Consider the following 24,910-nt stretch of genomic DNA (forward strand, 5'->3'; position numbering starts at 1 on the left):
CCTCAACTAGAACAAATTTAAGAAAATAAAACATCACATATTCACCCCTTTACCACACAGTGGCTGCACTAATGTCAAATTATGACATAATACCACAACTCAGGTTTTGAAATGAGGCTCTTACAGGACATTATAAAAAAAAAATCTTTCAAAGAGACTTCCGGAGAGAAGACATCTCTTTCATTTACAAGTACACAGGTCCCTGGTAAAGTCTCCCAGCCATCTAGAGACTTGATTTCATGGATTTGTGGATTCATGCATGGAGCTTGGTGTCTTGCAGGAGGTACAGGTCTTGCTGACAGCACAGTGTTTACTTGTCTCACAGTCTTACATCTTAACAGCCTTTTCATTCAAAGGACACAGAGAGCCACGAGACACACTCAAGTGCCTTTAGTACATCCAGCGAGTGAGGGAGAATATGATGCAGAATTCCTGAGAAAGAATTCCCGTAGGGTAGAATGCAGACTATGAGAATATAGAGTGAGTTCATACACTGTAAGACATGGTAGTGCGAATTTCCAGCGGGATGTCTTTTTTTTTGTGTGTGCCAGTGCTTTGCATCAGTCAGGTGATTTTAATCAGTCCTTCAGGGATAAACAGAGCAGTGCACTCACACACACACACACACACACACACACACACACACACACACACACACACACACCTGCTATTCAGTTGAGGACTTGGTATGTAACCAAACATGTGAAGCTGTCTATATATGTGAAAAAGGAAAAAAAACAAAACAACCTGTACCCCTGACTGCGAGTCTTTTTTTAAAACACAGAGGTCTTTGAGTGAGGAGGTGCTGCCCTCAGTTGGTTCTCTGTGATGATACTGCACTTTCAATATACACAGGAATCGCATCAACTTAATTAAAAACTTTCATGACACATGAAAGTATCATTCAGGAGGACAGTATATGTATACGTTTCTTTTTTTTTTAATTAAAGGTTATACAGACATATCAAAATGTATTGATTAAACAAATTCATGATAAAAAATAAATCATATTCTGCACAGCCTTCTCGTTGTGGGAAACACTTGATATGGCAGAAATACAGGAATAAACTGAAATGATCATACCAGAGGTTCAGAGGAATCAGTGATATTGATTGTCATGTTATTATACAATCAGAATACTGGCTACTTCAATAATCAACAGCTACTTTTGAAATGTAACAACATTTCAACTCTGAATATACAGTACTTCTACACGGATAATTCTATGTAACTGATATATGAAAATAATACTGATTTTGTTAACAACATACAAGACAGTATGTACAATTTAAAGAGGAAAAGAAAAAAAATAAGCATATAACACAGTAGGTGTAATACACTGTGATTCTAAAAGATAATATAATATCATATAAGACTTTGTACTGGATTCTTCTGGTATTGCTTTGGTATGACAGGTCTATGGCAGGATGGTTGGAATGGACTGGTCCAGTTGGCATTGCCAAGGCTGCCGTGGTTATTAGTGATGACGGGCTTCTCTAAACACCCTTTCCATGTGCATAACCATCCGTCAGTCTCTGCCCACACTGTGTGTGTACTCAGAAGCCAAAGAGGTTGTCAGGGCTAGGTGGGTTTCCATTGGTTTTGTCCCAATCAGGATCCGAATTCCAGTCTAGAGGTGTCACCCCAATGTCCAGGACCTGGGGGTTAGTACGAGACTCAGCGAGTCTTAAAAAAAAAAAAAAAAAAAAAGAGGGAACAGAGACAGAGAAGACAACAACAAAAAAAACCCATCATTTCTGTTGATCGAAATATGGATGAATACACAGACATCCGAGTTTCTACGAAGTCATCATCATTGTCTTATGATCTACATTATTTGCTTTGTTATTAAGACAATAACTGTCAGATTGTGGATTATATCAACACTACTTCTCTGTACTGTTGTAGAGTTAGATGCCATGCAACATTTCCTCTGTTAATGTTACAAATCTACTGACATGGCTTTTTTTCTGTCATTTGTTTTTAGTGCGAAATGGTGATATGACAATGCTGAATGAGGGGACAAATGTGTACACACACACACACACACAGACAACATCCCACCCCCACAGGAAAAAAAAAATCAGGCTAGGCTGTCAGCACACACATAGCTATGATTAACACTATCAGGATGAAGCAATAAAATGGTTAAAAGACAGAATGTCAAAGACTTTTGCCATTGAAAAGGCTATGTCAACACTGGGACCAGCACAGAACCCTGCCCTGCTGTCATCCAGCTTACTGTTAAAGAGATCTGACAGGATTTGTGTGTTTTACCCCCTCTTCAAATATGTTTTAGGATCATCTCAAAAACCTTAATACACACTGCCTCACAGTGTAGAGCGGCAGGGTCCCGAACCCACTCCAAGAAAAAAAAATGGGTGAAAAGTCTGGGACATTTCCAACTAATGGACATAATGGACAAAATGTTCACAGAGGGACTACTGTGATCAGTGGGGAGAAGACAGGTTGTGGTCGGGGTTGGGTTGGCACAGGACTTGACTACAGTTGATTACCTGGTGAGTACCCAAAGCTATCCAAAGTGTGGCTAAAGACAAAGAAAGAGTGAAAATCAAGGGCTTCAGTGTAGCACGAAAACAATCTTTATCATTTGATACAATCACATTTATTCTGAGGCTTATGTATTCTCAAAACATATCCATTCTAGAGAAATGTGGACAGTCTGAGACACTACTGACTATGGCCAGTAGATGGCACTGCCGAGCTGCAAAGTTCCCGCGCGATCAAACCTCAACGCATGTAATTGATCAAATGCAAACCACCCACTTGATGTCAGTGCACAGTCGTAATGTAAAATAACTTGAACGGTTTAAAAAGAATTTTAACACATCGTGACTTGCGCTGACATCCTATCCTGGCATTTCCAAATCTTAATCCCAGAGATCCACATGGTTCCATATTTTAGGCGTCTCTCTGCTCTAAAATACCTGATACAACTCATCAGCTAAGTATCAGGCCCTTCTTGTCTGAATCACGAGAACTGTGTGTCTCCACGAGCAGGACTGGGGAAACAGTGTCTTAACCCAATTTTTGACATTCCACTGCCAATGGATCTTAGGCATAAGAACCGAAAAGAATAACACAAAACAAATGTGTTTTTTGTTAAGTATGCTTATAACATCTGCTGGAAGAACTAAGGGTGGATAATATAGCTCCAATTTGTTATTTGTGCAAATGGTCCATTGCTAACACTGACAATGAATAATCACAGTTCATGGGGAGACAGATAAAGTTTTGACGAGATCTTTGTCGAGAGTGCATTCCTACTGATTAGATCTTATTTGACTGAGAAAACACATTCATCAATCAGACTATGTGTTTTAAACAGCAGTTTTAAAATATATATATTATATATACACGTTAATATATACATTAATGACCATTCAGGCACACTTGACTCAAATGTTATTCAAATGTCATTCTTGGAAGGAAAAGTGTGGAAAAAATAGCAATACTTTGAAGAAGCTGCTACATACAGTTACACTTTACTTTTTGTGGTTGGTATTCAACGGTTTTGTTCAGTAGTTAATGACCTCACTGAAAGACATAATGAGGTAGTTTAAACCTGACCTTTTCCCCCTGAGATTTCATCAGAAGGTCTCTGAAAAAGTTTTCTGAGCAGTGGAAATGAAACGCTGCTGCCTCAAAGTGGCCAGTGATGTGTCACTGTCATTCAGCCGGATTCATTTCACACGGCCTGTCTCTCAAGGACACGGCCCCCCTCACAACTCACTTCACATTACTAGAAAGGGCTCGCTTCAGCGAGAAAACAGCCAATTAAAGGTTGCGACCGCACTGAATGCCATACCTTGAAAAAGCTTCATCCAAACCGTCATCAACCTCCTGTCATTAAGAAGGAAAAATATAAAGTCATTAAGAAATTCCGAAAAATCAGCTTCGACGACCTGTTCTGCTTTACGGGTATCGTTTATTGTTAAGACAACCAAGTTTAAAAGGCTGAGGAAATTCCTAGATGTATCTTTTAATCTAAAGACGGGCCTTACCCAGATAACGTTATTGTTCTCAGGCCCAATGTGGTTATCCACACGGTTCTCCTGGTTATCTACGTTCTCCACTCCATGAGCGCAATCGTCAAAGTCCAAGAGTTTCCCTGTAGCTACATCTACAGAAAAGAGAACATTTACTGATTTAAATTACTACCATCTTTCGTTGTGTGTATACCAATGTACACATCTTTGCTACAAGTTGACAGAACCTCTAGTTGTGCATTTGTATAAGCTGGGCTATTTGAATGGCTAATAACCCGCTGTGTACCTGCTACTTTTTGATTATCCAGACTGGCTGATCTCTCTGACTGGGAATTACTCGACGCCTCGCCACCTGAGCCTGACTTCATCCGCTGCTCTTTCTCTGAAAGAGAGAGAGAGAGAGAGAGAGAGTGACGGAAAGTGAGACAAAGATAAAAAAAAAAAATGTTCAACTTCAGTTTCAACACAAAGCTTCAACGGCCTTCGTTTCAAAAGGCGCTTTCAAGAGAGTGCAGAGATACTGTGCGCTCTCCCTCAAATCAGACTGATAAATGTTAACCTCACTCTGGCCTCGTCTCAGCGCAGTCTGTCAGACATGGCTGCCTCACAAGGCTGTTGTGGCTCTTTGTGGCCAGAACTTTTGGAAAAAAAAAAAAAAAAAAAGAAGTATTGTGAGGTGTCGTACCTTCCTTGGCGACCTGCCAAAACTCGAAGGCTACTCTGAAGGCTTGAGCCACTGTCAGGGTCACGGCCTGGGCCTGCGGGAAGGCGAAAGAGGACAGGGGATAAAATTGGGATAAGCTGTTTGTACCAGCAAACACTCAAAGGTCACCTGGTTTTTCTCAGAGTTTTTTACGCACATGGAGAGAGAGAGAGAGGGGGAGAGAACTTGACGGTAAAAACAGATACATCAACAGTGTAAATCCATATCAGCGAATGAACTTTTGAACCAGCGTACTTTAATCATGTTTTGGACCTGCGAGGAGATTATCAGCGTACTTTCCGGGGGGGAGGAAAAGTGTCCTTGAGCTGAAATGCAGAACTAATCACTAGAATCTCACTGGACAAAACTCGGATTTTCAAAAAAAAACCTGAGAAAAAAAAAAAACACGACTCTTCCCAAGTCTAACTCTTATCCATGAGAATAACAAGTAATGTGTTTTGATTTTTTTTTGTGATGTTCTAACTGAAAACTGAAAACAGAAAACGTGGGTTACTGAAGATTTATGGATTTCAGATGGAAATGCGTGTGATGCAGAACGGAGACACGGAACGTACCACTTTCCTCTTGGCACAGAGGAAGGCGTGGCACGCCAGGGTCTCGTTGTATTGGTTCTGGGCGATGAAGGCAAACACCTTGTCGTGCATCTTGTCCGCTGTGCAATAGGATATTCTGAAATGAGCCGTCAAAGATGGGCCACAGTTACACTCTTCCAGACGGCGTCAGAGAAAAACCAAGAGACACACTGAAGAAACGGAGAAGAAGGGGAATGGGAGGGGGAGGAGAGGGGGAGACTTGGGGGGTGGGGGGGGGGTTGACTACGTACATGTTCATATTTTCGTCGGTAACTGATACTGTTATTGTATGTGAGAACATTTCAGTACAGTATGCATTAAACAAGTAGGTACTACTTCAAATGTGTTTGTGTGTGTATGCACGTGTGGTATGTGTGTGTGTGTGTGTGTGTGTGTTTGTGTGTGCCCCTGTGGACCGTGTGAAGTGTGAAAACAGACTTTGTCCACCCAGCTGTGTCCTGCAGAGATTTATGGGAGACAACTCTCCTACAGAGAGTTGCATTTCACACACATTCCTATCCCTCACTCCAAAAAAGAGAAAAACACTCCATGCATTTGTGCGAGTGTGAGAGTGTGTTTCTTTGTGCACACAGACCGAGAAAACTGATTCTTGCAGTCCTCTGTCAAATCATATCCATGATTTATTCAGCAGAAGACATGTATTCAATAAACGAGAGTCCCCAGTCCACCCAAAGAGCTTTTGTAAGGCAAAGCTAAATGTTTACAGCACCGCACTAAAGACAGTGATAACTGTTTAAAGTTTTAGCTTAGAGTAGGAGACTGACCTGTAAATAGAGATGTTCTCTATCACATGATTGGACAATCTGTCGTACAGGACAATTCCCTGAGGAGACACTTGTAATGCCACTTTGGAGAGTTTCTTTCCACTGGCTTTAGCCTGATTTAAAAAAAAAAAACAGGTGAGGGAGAGAGGGAGAGAAAAAAAAAAGAGAGAGAGAGAGAGAGAGACAGAGAGAGAGAGAAAGTGAGTGAGTATGTCTTAGAGAGTGAGTGAGTTTGAGTAAGAGAACACGTTGGTAATTCAAAAATAAATAAACAAATAGTGTCCCCCATAGCTGCAGCATAATGTAAGTTGACAGAAAAGCAGTCTGGGCTAAAGGAGGGGGAGAAGTGAGCGGACGGACAGCGGCTACACACTCACCGTGGCGACGATTCTTTTGACAGCTGCAGCAGACAGCTCCTCACCCTTGGGCTGATCCACCAAGGTCATACCCAGGTGCCTAAGGTTAAAGATCATGCCCTCTAGGAGGGTCTCCCTCGTGTCAGTCCAGTTCTCTGGAAGTTCTGTGGAGGAAAAACAAGGGCATGCGGAGGGGTCAGATGTCGTAAAGTCAAAGGGTCAACATCCTGCTGGGGGGCGGGGAGGGGGGGGGGGGGCAGGACAAAAACAGACCGGTAGAGACGTCCATGCTTCTCTGTTTACATAAACATATAGGCCAGGGGTGGGAGCGAGAAAAAAAAATATATACATATATACTTTGAAAGAGTGCAAATATTTGCTGAACTAAAAGGCACTTTACAGTTTACCATGTATGAGAGCAACAGATTGTGCTCCTGTTTTTGCTTTTCCGAAAAGCAGCCGAAGCGATATTTGAAGAAAAACAAACATTGGTAATATCAACACCGGGTCTGAAGCGTACTTTCTCGGACGGGGTTTCAGCAGCGAAAACAAATCGGCAGGAACACATCTCCAAGGACGAGATCTCTGACTTATCTCAGCGCCGGCCCACGACCTCACCCTGAACCAGCAAAACTGTGTTTATGAGATTTTGTGTGGTGATCTGTGGTGGAATGCACCCGGTGCCCTCAGTGCTTTGATAAGTATCATAACAAACTACAGTTCAACTCCCTTCTTCCCAAGGGGCCAGAGAGACTCGCATAGATTTCCCCTTGTTATTCTCATTCCTCCTCTTTCTTGGCTCCTCTTTGTTTTGGGTTTTTTTTTTTTTTTTTGGTTAAATGATTTTTTTTTTTTTTTTTTTGGAACAAACGAAGAGGACAAACGCAGACGACCTTTTTAGCCGAGCGTGTCGTCACGGAAACACGGAGAGGATGATTGCGCGCGTTGAGCTTCTGGTTCATTATCGCGATTCCGATATTTGGGAACGCGAATGGGCCGAGGTTTGGCACAAAGCGAAGGATGCACGCAGGACAGACACGCGCAGGACAGACACAGGCAGGACAGACACGCGCAGGACAGACACGCGCAGGACAGACACGCGCAGGACAGACACGCGCAGGACAGACACACGCGGAGAGACGAAGCGGAAACAGGCTCGATACACAATAAAGAGCGCGGCTTTAAAACAAAGACACGGCTCGGTACTCTCAGGAACTCAAAGAGTTTGCAAAGCGCTGAATGTTACCAAAGGGTTATATATACACAGATAACAGTGGGATAATGAATGAGACAGAGGTGAACATGATGATCATTCCATGAACCAATCAGAGTGGCGATTGGTAAGCTGGCCACGCCGAACTCTGATTGGCTGGTACAGAGTGAGGGAGCGATGGAGGTATATTGAACAAGGCCAGTGTTGCACAGTAATATGAAAAGCTGAGAAGACTGCCAATACCCATACAACTACAGACCACTCCACCACAAGGGGAAAATCATACGCTCAAGTTTGTACCATGGGGGTTGTGATGCTGGAAGGCCACTGCTGATGTGTAACTGGAATATCACAGAAAGACTACATTTGGTTTTGAGTGAATGCTGTGGTGTATATTGCATGAAAAGCTTGTCAGGGAAGATGACGGTGCGAACTAGGTGAGATGAAGCATTAACTCATGGATGAAGAACAGACAGTTATGTGGCGTAACTCTGAAACATGTGGCTGACATCACACAGCCAGAGCTTATTTCAGTCACATGACTTAGCACAAAGCTGCATGTTATTAGGACTGAAGAGAGCTGGACAACTACTGTTGACTCTGTGTCTGTCGCCCACAGGAAATTCCTCTCTTCCTCTTCATTTTGTCTGGGTTAAAATACACACTCGCACATGTTCACACACACACACACGCACACACGCACACACAGACACACAGAGCTCTTGCTGAGAATCATATTTCCTGTTAAGGTCATGAGAGTTATTACCTGGTATTCCCTCTGCCACTCAATTCCCTTTGGCAGAGGGAACTATTCCACACTAATGCAGAAAATCTCAAAAGTGACAGCTTGGGAATCAATGAAAAATGGTCTAAAATAAAAAACAACTGCACGGTCCCCATGGTAAACAATGAACAGGAAATTGTGGGTTTTTGTTGTTGTTGTTGTTGTTGTTTCACTGTTTTTAATCTTCATTTTAAAGCCATTCTCAGACCAACTCATACACATTTTAAAAATAAAACCGTGACGATAAACACAGCAATCTTGGCAAACTAAATATTATCATCTTCTTGCGACAGGCACACTTTTTCAGACTTTATGATTCCGTACCATCTCTTGACATGTTATTATGAATAATTGTAAGGGGTGAAATTGCAAGGCAGATGTAACCATTGAGAGAGACAAAGACTTGGGGCAGAAGAGATTGTGAGATTAAATATGAGAGATTACACTACAGAACCCCTAGCCTACAGAAACAGGCCACAGTGATGTCAAAATTAAGAGAAAAGACCTGTATTTCTGAATTTTCCTCAACCTCCTGTTCCACAAATCATATACCTAACCTAGAGCTTATTGGCATTGATCCTACGAACACAGACATACGTCTGGAAGACATTTCTCGGTCCATAAACACGAAGAAAGCGTGTGATACCGCAGGCAATCAACAGGCTATTTCTAACAGATTTAAGAGATGCTCTCGAGGGCATTTAATCACCATGGAAACCTCGTTAGAAATCTCTTTGCGTTAATGATGCCCCCTAAGAGACAAGGTAGGGCTGTCTCCACAACCTGTCAACCAATGCTCTAGAAAGTTCCAAAACAGGTTCAAATCACACAAAAAATTAAACCTTGTTTTTGACAACGCAGGGGGCTTGAGGTCATCCGAGACAGCGCCCAACCCCGCCCTCTCACACACACCTCTTGGACTGTGAGTAAGTAAATACCACACAATCAAACGTGAAGAAAATCAGTGCACTGAAGAAAAACACGATACGGTACTGAGATGGGGTGACGGTCAACATGAATGTTTTTCCAGCACTCACAGTACAAGCTACCATGAAAACAAACAAGTTTCCAGTGTCCTCTTTGGAGCTTGCTATAGAGTTTATTTTGACTTTGTGAGGCGTGTCGACCAAACTAAAAGGAGTGCTCCTGTTTGTTTAAACGATGAGATGTTTTCTCAAAAAAATTTCCCTCAACCCTGTCATCCCTCAAAACGAGCAAACACTGAAACAACATTTGACATAACCACTTTAACAGCACATGGAAACCCTCGGAAATCTGAGGAACGGCACAAACGACCAACGCAAAGTCTACCCCAGCACCCAAACTCAACGGCCACAATTATTCCGAATGCGTGTCCGTCGACATTTCTGAGACATGAAACATGCACTGCCGAAACGCTGAATGGTCTTTTATAAAATGAAGCTTTTAGGAAAGGCTCAACAGCTGCAGGTTGCATACTGGCAGCGACTAAGGCCTGTCCACATCAGTAAGCCTGCCTCTTTAGTATGTGTGGGGCATAGACACAGCAGAGATCCACAGGAGCCAGCTATAAATCTAACCTCTATAAAACACCATAAAAAAGGCTACTCTAGTCACTCTTCATTATAATGCTCCCATGCCTGCTACAGGCCACGCAGTTTCTCTTGTCCAATGTGCGAAATCACCAGACTGGAAGGACACTTTCTTCCCATTTTGATGGGACGTGATAATAAGATGGTTACTAAGTGGCCCAGGAGACGGGATAGAACATCGTTTCGAATTACAGCAAGGTCAGATCACTCACGTTCTCAGTAGGGACTGAAAAGGTTTGACTAAAATAAGTAATACGATGTAATGGCATACTAGGTCAAAAAAAAAAAAAAAAATCAAAAATGGTGACCAGACAGAGTCAACAAAAGTTACTTAAGTACCTAAAAAATGGTGTGTGTGTGTGTGTGTGTGTGTGTGTGTGTATGTAGGAGTAAGGAGTTAACAAAAGCCAGGATTACCTCCAAAAGTAGGTCAGGAGATCAACTAAAGAATGTTGAATAATGACAAATGGACGTGGTATACTGGCTGGAAATCACCTAACAAAATATGTAGCGAGGTTAGTTTAAGAAAGTTATCGGGAACATTGCCTTTCTTTTAAAGGCTTTCCTCAGAAAGCCTTGGGCATGAACTAACAGCGCATGAACTTGAACATGATCCTCAACTTGGTTGCCTGGCTTGTTCCTGTTGCTATGGCTATGGAGATAAGTTCTTGGTCACTATACAGCTACTGCAGGGTCAAGTGAGATTTAAGAAAACAGGGCACAGGAACGACAAGAGAGAGAGCGTGCGTGGCACAAATAAAACACTGTAAGTCCAATGGACTCTGAATGCGGGCTTTCTGTAGTACCTGGTGGGGAGCAGCAGTTGGACAACTGAACAGAACCTTCGGTTAAGCGCTTCAGAACTCCAGCGCTCAAACTTTTGTATTGGTACTAGCTTTTCATACGTGACATTCAGAATCACAGGCAAATCAATGTTGAAAGCATTTTAAAATTAAAAAATGAGCTATACGCAAAGAGAAAAGTGTGGATACAGGCGTATAAGTTTTATTTCAAATGGAAAATCCATTTTCTATTTGTTCCTGTTACGGAAGATGTTTCTTAAAAGGACGAATATCGTATAGACAGATTGATATTTCAGTGATTCAGGTGTTGTTTACCAAATAACGCTGGGGTAATTATTCAAGAATGTGAAACACTAACTTGTCTTGGCTACATGAGCCCACTTTTTTAAAAGTTTAACGTTAATTCCAGGTTGAATCCACGAGTAGCGCTGTCGGACAAAAATGCATGTATATTGACAACGGATTGTAAACACATTCTGGCACTGGACACTAAGACCCGCTATTTCTGTTAATAAGGGAACAAACGTCGTAAGCATGCTATACAAACGTTACAGAACTAAGTTTGCTTACTTTTTTGATTTGCTTGGTTGAATAAAAAGACGTGGCATCAAAATAATGTAAACATGGCAACCAAAATTAAATCGAACTACTAGCAAAAATACTTACTTTTGTGTTTTCCAGCACTCCATGACTGTCTGGCGAGACTTGGGCTCCGAATAATCGCCCGTCTTGCTGACTTAAGAACATCCATGTCGAAATCTTCAATAAGGTTGAAAATGAGACACGTCTTCGCTCAGCGCTCACCACTAATGTTTCATATGCTTTCCATAAATTTGTTCGTGTCCCGACTCTGATCTCTGTGGGAATTCCTATCTCAACCTCCGTTTGGGCGGAGCTATATCTGTCAATCAAACAACCGTTCACGCAATGCCGGCTACCTGTAAGTAAAATCTGAATTTGACACAGACAACACAGTAGGAAACTTCCAGTTTTGATATGATACAAGTTCTCTCTCAAATTCCCGTAATTATAAAATATCTCAACGCAGCGAAAAAAATAGGTAAAATGTTTGAGGTTGAGCCATGCAACTCCTATCGCCGCCATGTGGCCACAAAAGTTGCAGCACGTGTAATCTTAACTTTTCATTGGTAGCATTAACACACACGACAGTACTCAAGATACACATAGTTAAATACATTAGTGAATCCACGTCATTCTTACCTTAAGAATTTGTGAATGCCACTGAATTTGATATTCTGTAAAGGCATATTTTTCATCTCAATTCAAACTATTCCAGGCTAACTAAGACACACGCACATGCATGCATATTCTTACCTTTAAATTGCTTGCAATGTATTTCAATTTTGAGTTCACTGAGTTCATTGCCTATGGCAATGTATCTTAAGTAGTAACAAAGCGGACGAGAAACAAAGTTAAACAAAACCTTTTTTTTTTCTTTACTCTCCACAAAGTTTACCAAAAGAACCAATAACCCAACACAACGCCATTGCAATCCACAGAAATACTTTTCCAAAGGTAGGCCAAAAAAAAAAGAAAAAAAAAAAGAAGAAGAAAAAAAAAAAGAAAGAAAACAAAACACAACATGGTCAATGCTCAGGGTAACAGTAAAGATAAATTTAACACTTCACAAAACCATCCCTGCTGGAGAACAAGATCTAAATGCGCACGTCTGCTTGTTACATGATGCAAACTGAAGAGCAGCCACTGAAGAGAAAGAAGAGAAAGAGACAACTAGCTTTAAACTGGGTTGAATTAAAGAAAACAGAAGAGGTCACCATTGCCACTGCTCTGACGGCACTTATGAAAAAAAAAAGAAAAAGAAAAAAAAAAGATACATGTTCTAATGCTTTTTGCTTACAAATACGTCACATTAATTTCAATAAATATCAATGGTGGGGAGCCCCAAAAAAATGAACAGACAAAAAAAAAAAAAAAAAAAAACCTGCACTTGGCACTTATGACTGAAATAAAAACATTCAGCGGAAAATATTTTACAATGTCGTAAACAAGTAAATGCCAACTTTTGCAGCATGATGAGGAGATTGTGGTGGGCCACTGACAACTGGCAGAGAAAACGAAACTCTCTCTCCACTCATTGCACGACATCCATCTTTTTTCCCTTATAAAAATGACACATGGCAACATCAGGTGGCCAAATTTAAACACTATGTACTGAAAATGTCAAATGCTCATGCTATTAGTACTTATCCAATTACTGACACATTTTTATTGCGGGGAAACATCAAATAGGAGGAGTTTGTTTGTATGTGTATGTATGAGTGTGTGTGTGTGTGTGTTTGTGTGTTTTAACAAAAGGTATCTCAAGGCACTGTGTAACAGGACAACTGGAAATATCAGTTACCTAAGACATCAGCATGATCAGCATTTTTTGTTTTTCATCAACTAAATCCTAATCAATTTGGTCCAGTAATAAAGACTTACATTTACAAGAAAGTGACATTCCCAAATATGGATGCAGGGTTTTGTAAATGAATACCACTGAGATCTGTTCTTTCTAAACTACAGTATGTGTTTTTCAAACGTCGGGGGGCAAGAGACGTGTTGGGGGTGAGGAGGATCTCAAAAGGTAAATTTCATATATATATAAAAAAAAAGAGTTGCAAAACATGTTTTCTCCATCTGCAATAAAATGCATTTCTTTCAAAGAGAAACATACAATACTATGGTCATAAATTGACAGAAATGAGCTCATTCAGACAGTCAATCGCAGCTTCAATTTCAAATACTCTTTTTTTTTTTCATCGTAATGACAGAACCAAAGCATCAATTATAACATATGTGGTTTTTTTTTTTGTTTGTTTTTTTTTTTCTTTTACATTCATAGAACTCACAGATGGGACTGTTTTACTATGCAAGTTTAAAAAAAACAAAAAAAAAAAAAACAACAAAAAACAAAAGAGAGACATGCCACCATCTCAGGTGCCTAAAATCCTTGCATGACACAAAAGTGAAGAGAGAGGTGCCAATCCGACTGGTCTTAACAAAGACCCTCCCCAAAACAAGGGAAAAAAAAACAAACAAACAAAAAAAAAACCAACAGGCTATTAATACGTCAACCGAGAGAAGATTTCACACTGAGCTTTTTTTGTTTCTTTTTTTCTTTTTTTTTTTAAACACATTAATAAAAACAAACAGGGCAATCCCAGTCAATATGACGTCCCTTTTTTTTGTTATCTTTTCCTTTGTGTTTTATCAACAACAAATAAAGTCATACTATTTACTGCTCGATAAGAGGGAGCTTAAAGAAAAAAAAAAGAAAAGAGAAAAAAAAACCAAAAAAAAAAAAACCACTCCCTCGTCGTCCGCAGGTACACACACTGAACTTGGCCAAATGAAGTGAATGAAATGGAGGGAGAGACAGAGAGCAGGATGTGAGCATTCACTTTTTGAGCGGTTGGTAGACGGAGGCGTTGGGGTCCAGGCTGGAGGGACTGGTGTCCATGAATTTGGAGGAGTAGTGCGGGGTAACGGGGGCCATGGTGTTGGCATCGGTGGAGTAGGCAATGCTGGGCATGACTGCCATGACCTCGGCTATCTTCTGCTTCAGCTCCTTAATCTCCTGCTCCTTCTGCAGGATCTGACCTGCTCAGAGGAACGCAAAGCACACAGACACACACAGACGGTTAGAAATACGAGACAGTTTCACTTTTGCCATGAAGAGCAGGCACATGTGTGAGAAAGATGTACACTGAGAGCTCCTTTATATGAGTGACAGATGAGAATGAATGAGAGAGAGAGAGAGAGAGAGAGAGAGAGTGAGTGAATGAACTGAAATGAAAGGGAAAGGGAAAGAAAGAATATGACTCAGTCAGCATGACTCCTGTGGTACGAGGCTCTGTTAGAGCATGTTGTGGTGTAGCGGAGAGAGAAGCGGACCTTGGGCAATCTCAAGCTGCCTCTTGGCATCTCCCAGTGCAGAGAAGAGGTCCAGCTTGATCCGGGTCTCAGCACTGAGGCTGTTCTCCAGGTGCTGGGTTTTATCCTGCATGGCTGACAACGCTGACATCAGAACCTCTGTGTCCTTCTCATTCTCCTTATATTTACGCAACTCCTGCAACACAAACAGAGGAGGGGAAGAGGGAGATAAGAACCCAAATCAAGGCGTACTGTGGTAAAAACATTTACAGCAGAGCAGCATTTAGCAGTGTCTTACCTATAAATGCTTAAGGAAACAAGACGAAAAAGACCTCCTTAAAGAGTAAGATTCCATAACTGGACGGCGTTTTTCCAAAGGTGTTTGGAATTCCTTATAAAACTCAGATAATGAGTGTGGTGAATTGGCAGCGCGCCCATGCAGGGACTCACCTGCGCTTTGACCTCCAGCTCTCGGATCTGCTCCTCTTTAAGCTTCATGTCGATGGTAAGCTTTTTGCACTCTGACTCCAGCTCTCTTATACGTCCTCTAAGAGAGTCTGTGCACTCTCCTCTACAGGGTGACAGAGAGAGAGAGAAAAAAAAAAGTTCATCTATTTACAGACACATACGTATGAAGTTCACTGGCAAGCTCCTCTGTATCCACTCCTCTGTGTGCCTCTGTGAACGGTTTGATTTTGTAATGAGCAGTAACAGCAAGTGCTGCTGTGAGGGAAGTCTTGCAATTTTGTGTAAAACTACAGCTATGATGTGTCATGTTTGTGGTTTCAGATGTGGTTACGATAACAGCAATTTAGCTCGAATGTGCAGCCTCCATTTGCTTCCTCATCTGTGAGAAACTGTGACTCTGTCTGTCTGTCTGTCTGTCTGTGTGTGTGTGTGTGTGTGGTTTACCTGGAGGCTGCGGCTAGAGCGACGGCACGCGCTGCTGTGGCCTCCTCCATCTTCTTCCTCTTCTTCTCGTCGGCCAGCTGTTTCTCCGCAGCTGCTCTGGCCTCCTGCTCTGCCTTCAGACGCTTCTCCAGCTGAACTATTGTTTGCTTGTCCTTCTGCTTGGCCTGCACAGCGTTGTGAAGCCTGACAGACACGTACGTAAAAAAACAAAGCGTGCGAAACACACAACAAAACAAGTGACCCAAACGAGAGCACACAGCCAAATTTCAATTCATACGCAAAGCTTAGCTTTCGGTAGAGCGACTCCGCATGCGCTCGTGAGGCCTCGAGATGGACATTGTGAGTGTGTGAGACTGTGGGGTTTCCTCACTTGTTCTGCAGCAGTTCGTTCTCCTGGCGGAGCTGGCCCAGCTCTGAGCGCATGCTTCTCTCCGCGCTGCTGAGAGAGCTGATCTGACTGCGCAGGTCCTGCTCCACCTGACGGCTGGCCTGCAGGTCTGCCTTCAGCTTCTTTATGTCCTGCTCCAGCCTGAGGCAGACAGAGAGAGAGAGAAAGACACAGAAAAGAAAAAGAAAGTTTACTGCGCTGAAACACAGTATGGCCAGAGAGCAGAGGGCGCACTGCAGTCGAAATTTTGCTCATCTCAAACTAAGTCTGGAGGAGATTTGAGGTATCAGAATAAAAGACTTAGGAACCAGGAGGGCTCTTACCGCACTAATGCGTCCGGCTTACTGAGCTGGTTATTGGGTATACAGTTTTCCATGAGATCTCTGTGGAGTGCAGGGTTTTTCCCTGCGCTCTTCTGCTTCTTTTCGTTCTTATTGGATGATGAGGACGTGGAAGAGGAAGAGGGCACGCTGCCATTGGTGGAGCTGTGACTGCGAGGCGAGGAGTTTTTGTAGTTTTTGGAGGAGGCGGGTCCTACGGCTCCACTGCCCGCCTCCTCTTTGAGGAGAAGGTTCTCAGCGCTGCCACCTAACTCGTTGTTCAGTCTCTTACTGTTCAGGTGATTTTCCATATATTCAATTTCCTGCAGTTTAGAGTCCACAGTCTGTAAGATGTTGTTGTTTATTCCTATGCTGTGCTGTTTTTTGGCCTCTTTATCCTTGCCACTTTCCTTAGCCTTATCTCTATACTCCAGCTCAGGCAGAGAGATGGGTAGTTTCTTGGTGGCCGGAGTGCCGTTCTGTGCCACAAGTGTTGAGTCTGCCTCGGACAGGCTTTTGGCTGGGGCTGCTGCAGAACAGTGAGGCAAAACGGAAATGAAAGACATCGTAAAGGGGTCAGAGTGAAAGAAAAAAACCTGCTAACCATGCAGCTACCAAACAGTATGCTCCATCTAAAAACTGTCCCCCCCCCCCCCCACTTGTTATGTTGCCCTCGGCGAGCAAAAGGAAAATGTGTATGCTTTGCAGCCTATTACTGGTTTTGTGGTCCAACCACAAAAGGTGGAGGGACATCTGATGGCAAGATAAAACCTCTAACCTCATGTAATTTGTATGATGTGCTCCAATATGAGCTCCATTGCATTTCAAAGAGACATAAAAAAAATAAGCAAATCTTGGATTCAGTGGTTAATTAACACAAAGTAACTTGATCAAACAAATGGACCTGTGCAAAATACATGATAACAGTTCGTTTTCATGACTTGAGACAGGAGAGTGTGCAGATGTTGGGGTTTACAAAATCAGCAGAGAGAGAGAGAGAGAGACACACACACACAGAAAGAGTGAGAGAGAGAGAGGGACGCAGAGAGAGTGAGAGAGAGATCGCGCCATGACTCTCACTCCTGATTGGCTGACCTTCCTCGGCCTCCCGCTCCTGTCTCTGGAGCATCTGTTGCTCTGGTGGCAGGGCCTGCTGTAGGAGCTGCATGTAGAACTCATTCTCCTTCTGCACCTCCTTCTGCTTCCGCAGACGCATCTTATAGCTCACATAGCTCTTAAAACCAAAGCCCAGCGTTACCACTGGATAGCCAATGCTGACACACACACACACATAGACACAGAGACAGATAATAAACTTAGATTACTGACTACCGATGCAAAGAGATAACATTGTTAGTAAGGGTCAGTTTTTAAGAAGTACTAGTAATGCTATGGTATCATCAAATGCCATTGTGTTTACAGGAGTATTATAGTTTAAGGACCACTACAACAACATGTATTTATATATGTATGTATATAAGGGATTCCAATATTGAGAGAAGCTCCTCATACAATCACATTGTTTAAGTTCAGATACAGTCACCAGTAAAGTCATGTCTAATAGAAATACAGGTGTGTCTTACGTATGCAAAAGGAAGTGTAAGTCAGTGTGCTACATTATGGTGTGAAGCCTCACCAGTGAGCAGCAAATGGACGGCACAGGTCGACATGGAAATTCTTCAAGTCTTTAAAACGAATGGCCGCTTCAATATAAACAAAGAGTATCCACAGAGAGACAGTGGGCAGACATACTCCTCTTTCTGTGGACAGACAGGTGTACAAATCTTTCAATTATGGAAAAACAAAAGAGAACAACAATAAGGTTCATGCAAGAATGACTGTTGTGAAAACCGAGATGACCCAAAGAAGAATGCACAAGCAGCTGGCTGATTTAGGAAGGATGTCATTTGAAGAGAGTCAGCACAGAGCCAGACTGGTCTTCAATCAGAGAACAGAGACAATTTCACATTAAAGATTGGCTGCTTAAGACTAAGGGGAGGAGCTTATATTTAAGCTCTAATTTATTAGCATGTACTGACAACATGTGAATGATGGATCTTCTCAGAGTTGACTGGAACGAAACATTTCAGTTGTTCATGTGATGAACGCGTCTGACCGAACCATATATTTTCCACACAGGCTTTCATCAAGGTTTCAGAACAAGTTGATAGTTGCTAACACAGCCGGAGGCTACTCGCCTGCACTACCAGTAGGGTGTTCTCACTCAGTCTTGTTGGGACATGCTTTCTTTGGTTCATCAGCAGTGGCTATCTCTGCTGTGGCCCTGGGCACACTGAGCCTACCTGCTTGCTGAAGACTCTCACTCATTGTCAGTAATCCATTACTCTCCCTTCTCTGCCATCACAAAGTCACCCATAGCAGAAAATAATGATACACTCTGACAGGGCCGTTTTTTCAAATCCATCTCCTCTTCATCAATTAAACATTTAGAAAAATCGTATTTCATTATGAGCCTTTTTAGCCGAGTTTAAATATATAGGTGCGTTAAATATTTAATAATGAACACGGAAGATTCCGGTAGATTCCATATCAAAGCTTTCTCCTTGTGTGAATCAGGATGATGGACATATTTCATTATAACATTTTCATTTGGTCATTTAAGGTAAAGCGTGTTTCTTAACATGATGGCATATGCTAGTGGTTATTGGGCATCAACACAATAACCCCAAAAGGGTACAAATGGATGGCCAAAAGGGAACATACTCAAGAGGTTTTCCATGCAGATCAACATCTGCCACGTCAACAGGCAAATAAGTGAGCTCAGAGCAAAAACTGATCAAGTCATTAATAAACTCATATTGCAGATAAACAGTTAAGTAAGTGGGGATATTTTCCTGATTGTGCACAGCATTCATGCATCTCTAAGAAATGTGTGGAGTCCAATTAGAGACAAGTTCTAACTAAACAGTGAATTTAAAAGCAGTAACTTGCTGTCTGATAACATATTTGATCTCACCTGTGTGCCACACATACTGCACCCAAACGTATGTGCTGGCAGCAAAGAAGAGCCACTGCACTGGGATGAAGAGCAGGCATATGATATCTGATGTGAATGCAACACATACAAAAAACACAGAGAACGCCTGCAAGACAGAGGCAGAGAGAGAAATTAAGTTAGCAACGTCGCACTCAACTGTTTTTCATCCATCTCTACGTTACAATTACCGTGTCAAACTGAATAAGAGTGTTCAAGGGAACAGGAGTATGTGAATTAGGTAAGGAACACGATTTGTTGGAACACTGAGGTAAAAGTCACACTAGTGAGATTGGATTTTTTTTTTTAAATGTATCGTGCACGTGTAATGTCAGACGAAGACACTCACCAGCCCCTGGTATCTGAAGGAGTCGTACACGCTCCGGATGAAGAGCCAAAACGGCCAGAGATACTCAAACCTGAACTCCAGGACAAAGTCTGCCAGCAGCACCAGTGCCCACACCACCAGGAATTTCAGGTAAAGGAAGGTACTACAAAAGATGAGGGATGTGGAAGGAAAAAGAGATATTAAAAGTGGAATCGTGGGAGACTGCCTAAAATCAAACTCTCTGAGTCACTGTGAGTGCATGCCCAAAGCACAAACAATAAAATGATCAAAAGTAAACAGCCTACAACCTATGTGCCTGGATGTCTTCATTGTATGTAGAGTAACCAAATATTTTCTGATAGGTAAATCAGCCCAGCAAACAGTACTGTCATGTTATAAGACAGGCATTGAGTTTGAAGTTTCATATAAAGAACGGCTGGATTGAGATTTTAATTAAGTCGTTCAAAAGTGCTACATCCTGTATGGTCTTCAATTTATCAAGAAAACCACGAATTCTGAGCTGTGCCCATCTCATTCAAGCTGGAGAGCAAATCACACCTTAAATGCTACTCAGCAACTTTGAAGCTGTGCATTTCAGACACATGCCTGTGCATGTTATTTTCAACACTTTCCCACAAAGAAAGTGACAGACTTCCAAACTAACGAAAGCATTGTTTAAAGAATGTATTACAACAATTAGACTATCCCTAAAATCGACCACAAGTGCAAAAGGGACCGTATCGTACCCTATCTGGACACTCTTTTGGGTTGAGAGCTTAGGAGAGGAAGGCAGCTGACACGTTTGACACGTTGACAGTCGCTCCACTATTCTGTACTTTCATGCTTGAGCAATAAGATTTCGATGGAGGTAGCTACACACGATTAAATTTAATGTTTCTGAACTGATACTAATAGCTGGCTCTCCCGCTTTGACCAGGACACCAGCTATTAATGGCTAAGGCAATTGGCCAAGTTGGCTGAAGGATAAACATGACATATTAGCTTGCCTGCAAACAAGTAACGTCAAGCCGGGCATTAAAGACAATTTTTGAGCGCCTGACGCCATGGCACTTCACTATAAAAACTATTCACTATGCTGTGTTGTCGAAACTAGCACGTTTTTTGCATGATTTGATACAGCATATAGAAACAGCTTTCAGGGGGTAGTGGCTAATGCTGAGGCCCATTACTATGGAGTGAAAAGGACTCAAACTAGCTAGTAAGCTAAGCATCCACTTGCTAGCGAGCTAGCTTGCTACCTTCAGCAATATTGTCACATTTGACTGTGTGACAGCTGTGAGAGAGCAGGGACTAGGCAGACAATTAGAGCTAAGTGCTACCCATATCCAACAAATAGACGCCATTACGGCGTGATAAGTCGCTCAAAGCTTCATTCGTCGTACCTGCTATGAATACCCTCGGTAATTCGGTTCCGTTTTAACGGGCGACGGAGTTTGCTGCAGTCCGCATTGCGCCGCTTCATTCTCTCCCTTTCGATTCGGTTATGATATATTCCTGTTGTATGAAGGAGAAATTATGTTAGAGATTTAACACTGATGTGCATTGCTTCCCAAATGCACGGACGTTATTGTTATCCTCGACAAGAAACAAAGAAATAAATAAAAACACTCTGTCGAAGGCCCTCCCCTTTTTATTTCAGACGTTTCCCAACGCCAAGACGTTCTTACGTCACACTTACGCTGTCACGTTAGAGGAGCAAGATGGCGGCGTTGTAGGAGAGTGTGATGTTACTCTCATTTAAAAGTTTATAATTTGACGGTAAGTTTTCGAAATTACTTAATGTACTGCTTCTAAGTATATACGTGTAGCAAGGTACCGACAAACCTGTCTTTTTTTTCTATCAGCGTTAATGGTATTGTCCATACCGAAGCGCATCCACTTCATGTCCATGCTGTCTCTGCCACGCTTAAAACTGAAGTTCGGTGAGACGCAGACTAAATCCTTGATGGTGTTTTCTTAGAATATAAAATGCCAGACGCTTTAGCTGTATTTTTAAGTGGGAATGTGTTGCTTGTCATTTTAATGGCTTGTTAGTAAAACTGCATCCTTTGTATTACAAAGCTAAGCAAGATAGCTTTGAGTACATGGCACAATCAGTTCAGATTTTGTCGTTTAAATTGAATGTATACAATTAACCTGGCCTAAGCGTTTTACATTTGAATTTGACAGTGTTTTTTTTTTTTTTAACATGCTTAATGTTGTTTTCATCTCTAATCTCTTCTCTCAGCTTATCATTTGTATTGGCTACAAGCAAAGAAGTGAAAGAGCCCAGAAAGATGCCAGCTGTACTGAACCTCAACAATGAAGTGGTGAAGATGAGGGCAGAGGTGAAGAGGGTGAGGACGCTTGTCATCAGGAAGCTCACTCGTCAAATTGCCGCGCTGAAGAAAAAGAAAGGGAGCGAAGCTGATCTTCAGAGGAACCAGAGAAGAGTGTCGAGATTTCTGGAGGAGATCCACGAGTTAAAGATACTATCACCCGACACCGTCACCAAAACCGCGCTCCAGAAGGACATCAGTTTTGAAAAAGTCGTTCAGAACAAAGACGCTAGCATTTCAGAACGGGCCGTCGCTCGAATTGCCACACACCCGCAGTTCAGCAAAAAGATACAGAGTTTAAAGGATGCCGTCAAAGCCTTTAAAGATGAAAGGATAAACACTGTAGAGACTGAGAAAAAAGGGGAAAAGGAATGTGGGGGCTCTACTGAACAGCAAGTTGAACTGCCTAAGGTCAGCGATGGTGAGGGAGGAGAAAAAGTAAAGGAGGGCACATCGGTAGAAAAGGTGAGTGCACGCAGACTGTTCTGTTTATGATTACTTGTTTGCTTTCACTTTGTTTTTTTGCATGGGAAGATTGTAATTATTCATATACTTGGACCCACAGCATTTAAAGAGTGCTTGATAACAGGCTGGTTATATATTTGGGGCACAAGTTAAAATGACTACACCTTTGACAAGTGTAACCGTAAGGAAGTGCGGCTTGCAAGAAGTGCATTTGTACTGAGTAGAAGAGATCTAACAATATATCATCATGAATATAGAATCTTCCCATGTAATAGAGTCAGTAATGTTTACCAGTAATATATAGTTTTTTGTTCATCATGTTATTTGTAATTAATGCATCTAAAACTGGCAAACTAATTTTGTTATACATATTTTACTAATGAGATGAAATTTTCCTCCAGGTGTCAACAGAGAGAGAGAACATACCAGAGGAAGTGGTAAGGATGAGGAAACCTGTTAAGAGGCTGTGCATACTGCTGATCCAAAAGCTCACCGCTCAGGTTGCTGTTTTAAAAGAGAAGAAAGGTAAAGAACCTGTGGAGAAGGAAAACCAGGCTCCAGTAAAAAGGCTCCAGGAAGAGATACAAATTTTGAGGACAATCAAACCAGACTGTGTAACTAAAACTGCCCTTGATGAAGCCATCGATCTAGTGAAGGTGCTCCAGGACCCAGATGCTAGTCCACTGGAGCGAGTTACTGCACGAATTGCTACTCACCCACAATTTGTCAGTAAACTGCAGAATGTTAAGGAGGCCATTGGAAAGGAGAGGAGAAAATCTGGGGAGGCTGAACAAAAGAGGGAAGGGGAAGAAGAGGTCAGTCTGCAGTTAAAGGATGAAGGTAATGATGAGGAGGTAGCAGATGAGGATGATGACAGTTCCGAGACGGAAAACGAGGAGGGTGATGAAGATGATGAGAGAGGGAAAGAGGATGAGGAACAGGATAGTCACCACTCTGAAGAGATGCAGAAGTCCTCTATTGCTGAACAAACAAAAGAGACAAATACTGTTGTTAAGGAATTATCATTGATAAAAGAAGGTACCACTCAATCAGAGATTAAAAATCAAACGGCCTTAGTGACTCCTGTAAAACAGGGAAACCGACCTGAAACTGCCCTGAAAGTAGACGGGGCTGAAGAGCTGCTTACAAACAAAAAAGAAGCACCAGCAAAGAAACAAGTTCAGGAGAAAACTGCCCTCCAGAAAAGAGAAGACGACAAACCCGAAACCAAGAATCCTGAAAATAAGGATAGGAATCTAGAGGAAGAGAGTGATTTGGAGTCCTCTGGTGATGAGGAAGAGAAGGAATACTTTGATGACAGCACAGAAGAACGTTTTCGCAAACAGTCATCCCAGTCTGAGGAAAGCGATGAAGATGACTTCTTTCTTGGCAAAGTGAGCAAATTCAAGAAGAAGAAGAAGAAATCAGATTCAGGCCCAAACGAGGAGAAAAGGGGTGAAGTAAAAAAGGCTTCCAAAATGGAGGATGAAGAAGAGGATGAAGACACACCACAGGACTTTAAACCATCCAAATTAAAGTCAGTCTTCTGTTCCAGTCTGTCCAGAACTAACAGTGGTCCTCAAAAACCACAGCGAGGCTTCAGCAAAGGAGGTCCAAAAGCATCTCGCTTCCAGAACCAAAAAAGTCATCCAGATGGAGATGCAAAAGCCTCCTGGTACAAAAACAGAGGCCCTGGTCCTGATAAAAAACCATCACCATCAACCTTCCACAGCCAAACCTATGGACCAAGTAGTTCAGGACACAGGGAAAGAGGCCCTGTGGGAGCAGGGAGAGGCAGGCCGACTTTTGAAAGGCAACAGCAGCACCGAGTTCCACCTGGAAAGATCCCTAACCCTCCCCATCGCCCACAGCAGTCCCAGGCTCTCCATCCCTCATGGGAAGCCAGCAGAAAGAGGAAAGAGCAACAGAGCCAGATCACAGCTTTCCAAGGAAAAAAGATCAAGTTTGATGATGATGACGATTAACTTGAGAGACTAACACCCCCTGGTATCAGGGATTTGTATGAAAATGCGCATCAGTCGCATGAGTCATAAAGGATTGTTCATCATAAGATCAGAGTTGTACAAATGAATTTACATGTGGTACCAGGTGACCACCAAGCATTGCTGCATGTTATTTCTCTCTGTACCACTGTGTGTTTTCAAAATATTCTTTCTCTTACTTTTTCAAAATGTTGTTTAAAAAAAAAAAATTGAAAGTTGATAAAAAAAGAATTGAATTGTGACGTCGACCGAGACTTGCCATGTACATGAAATGTTTCTCTTTTTATGAGGTTCCCTCTTACCCAAAATAAACCATAACCATGTCTAGTAATTCTTGTTGCTGTTGATGGCAAATCTACACATTTATAGACGATTAAGCATAGTCCAGAGCTAAAGGAAATTTTCAGTAGCAGATCACTATTATCGAAGTTTTCTCAACAACTGG

General features: G+C 42.1%; 3 protein-coding genes across 6 annotated transcripts; 1 reads left to right on the forward strand and 2 right to left on the reverse strand.

Annotated features, from left to right (window-relative positions):
- Nucleotides 1–1,385: 1,385 nt before the first annotated feature.
- ldlrap1a (low density lipoprotein receptor adaptor protein 1a) lies at nt 1,386–11,666 on the reverse strand. The gene is made up of 9 exons (XM_030789125.1): nt 11,485–11,666; nt 6,469–6,611; nt 6,092–6,204; nt 5,289–5,403; nt 4,696–4,768; nt 4,297–4,392; nt 4,026–4,144; nt 3,830–3,864; nt 1,386–1,686 (listed from the first exon to the last, which is right to left on the reverse strand). The coding sequence occupies exons 1-9, from the start codon at nt 11,567–11,569 to the stop codon at nt 1,557–1,559; spliced, it is 909 nt and encodes a 302-aa protein (XP_030644985.1). The 5' UTR covers nt 11,570–11,666; the 3' UTR covers nt 1,386–1,556.
- Nucleotides 11,667–14,169: 2,503 nt separating this feature from the next.
- Nucleotides 14,170–21,141, reverse strand: maco1a (macoilin 1a). 3 transcript variants are annotated; one of them, XM_030789026.1, is made up of 11 exons: nt 21,062–21,141; nt 19,680–19,821; nt 19,313–19,439; nt 17,972–18,095; nt 17,431–17,609; nt 16,339–16,861; nt 15,998–16,156; nt 15,628–15,810; nt 15,166–15,286; nt 14,737–14,911; nt 14,170–14,442 (listed from the first exon to the last, which is right to left on the reverse strand). In XM_030789026.1, exons 1-11 carry the CDS (start codon nt 21,139–21,141, stop codon nt 14,240–14,242), a joined length of 2,016 nt encoding a protein of 671 aa, XP_030644886.1. In that variant the 3' UTR covers nt 14,170–14,239. The 3 variants fall into 3 exon arrangements, with proteins under 3 accessions (XP_030644886.1, XP_030644885.1, XP_030644887.1); XM_030789025.1 differs by having other exon boundaries at nt 16,339–16,864; XM_030789027.1 differs by lacking the exons at nt 16,339–16,861; nt 17,431–17,609.
- A 269-nt stretch (nt 21,142–21,410) lies between these two features.
- On the forward strand, nt 21,411–24,628 carry srfbp1 (serum response factor binding protein 1). Of its 2 annotated transcripts, XM_030788857.1 has the most exons (4): nt 21,411–21,437; nt 21,524–21,601; nt 21,907–22,462; nt 22,864–24,628. In XM_030788857.1, the coding sequence occupies exons 3-4, from the start codon at nt 21,956–21,958 to the stop codon at nt 24,445–24,447; spliced, it is 2,091 nt and encodes a 696-aa protein (XP_030644717.1). In that variant the 5' UTR covers nt 21,411–21,437; nt 21,524–21,601; nt 21,907–21,955; the 3' UTR covers nt 24,448–24,628. The 2 variants fall into 2 exon arrangements, with proteins under 2 accessions (XP_030644717.1, XP_030644718.1); XM_030788858.1 differs by lacking the exon at nt 21,411–21,437 and having other exon boundaries at nt 21,514–21,601.
- The last annotated feature ends 282 nt before the right edge of the window (nt 24,629–24,910 follow it).

This window comes from Chanos chanos, chromosome 12, assembly GCF_902362185.1.
Source record: "Chanos chanos chromosome 12, fChaCha1.1, whole genome shotgun sequence".
NCBI classification, from domain to species: Eukaryota; Metazoa; Chordata; class Actinopteri; order Gonorynchiformes; family Chanidae; genus Chanos; species Chanos chanos.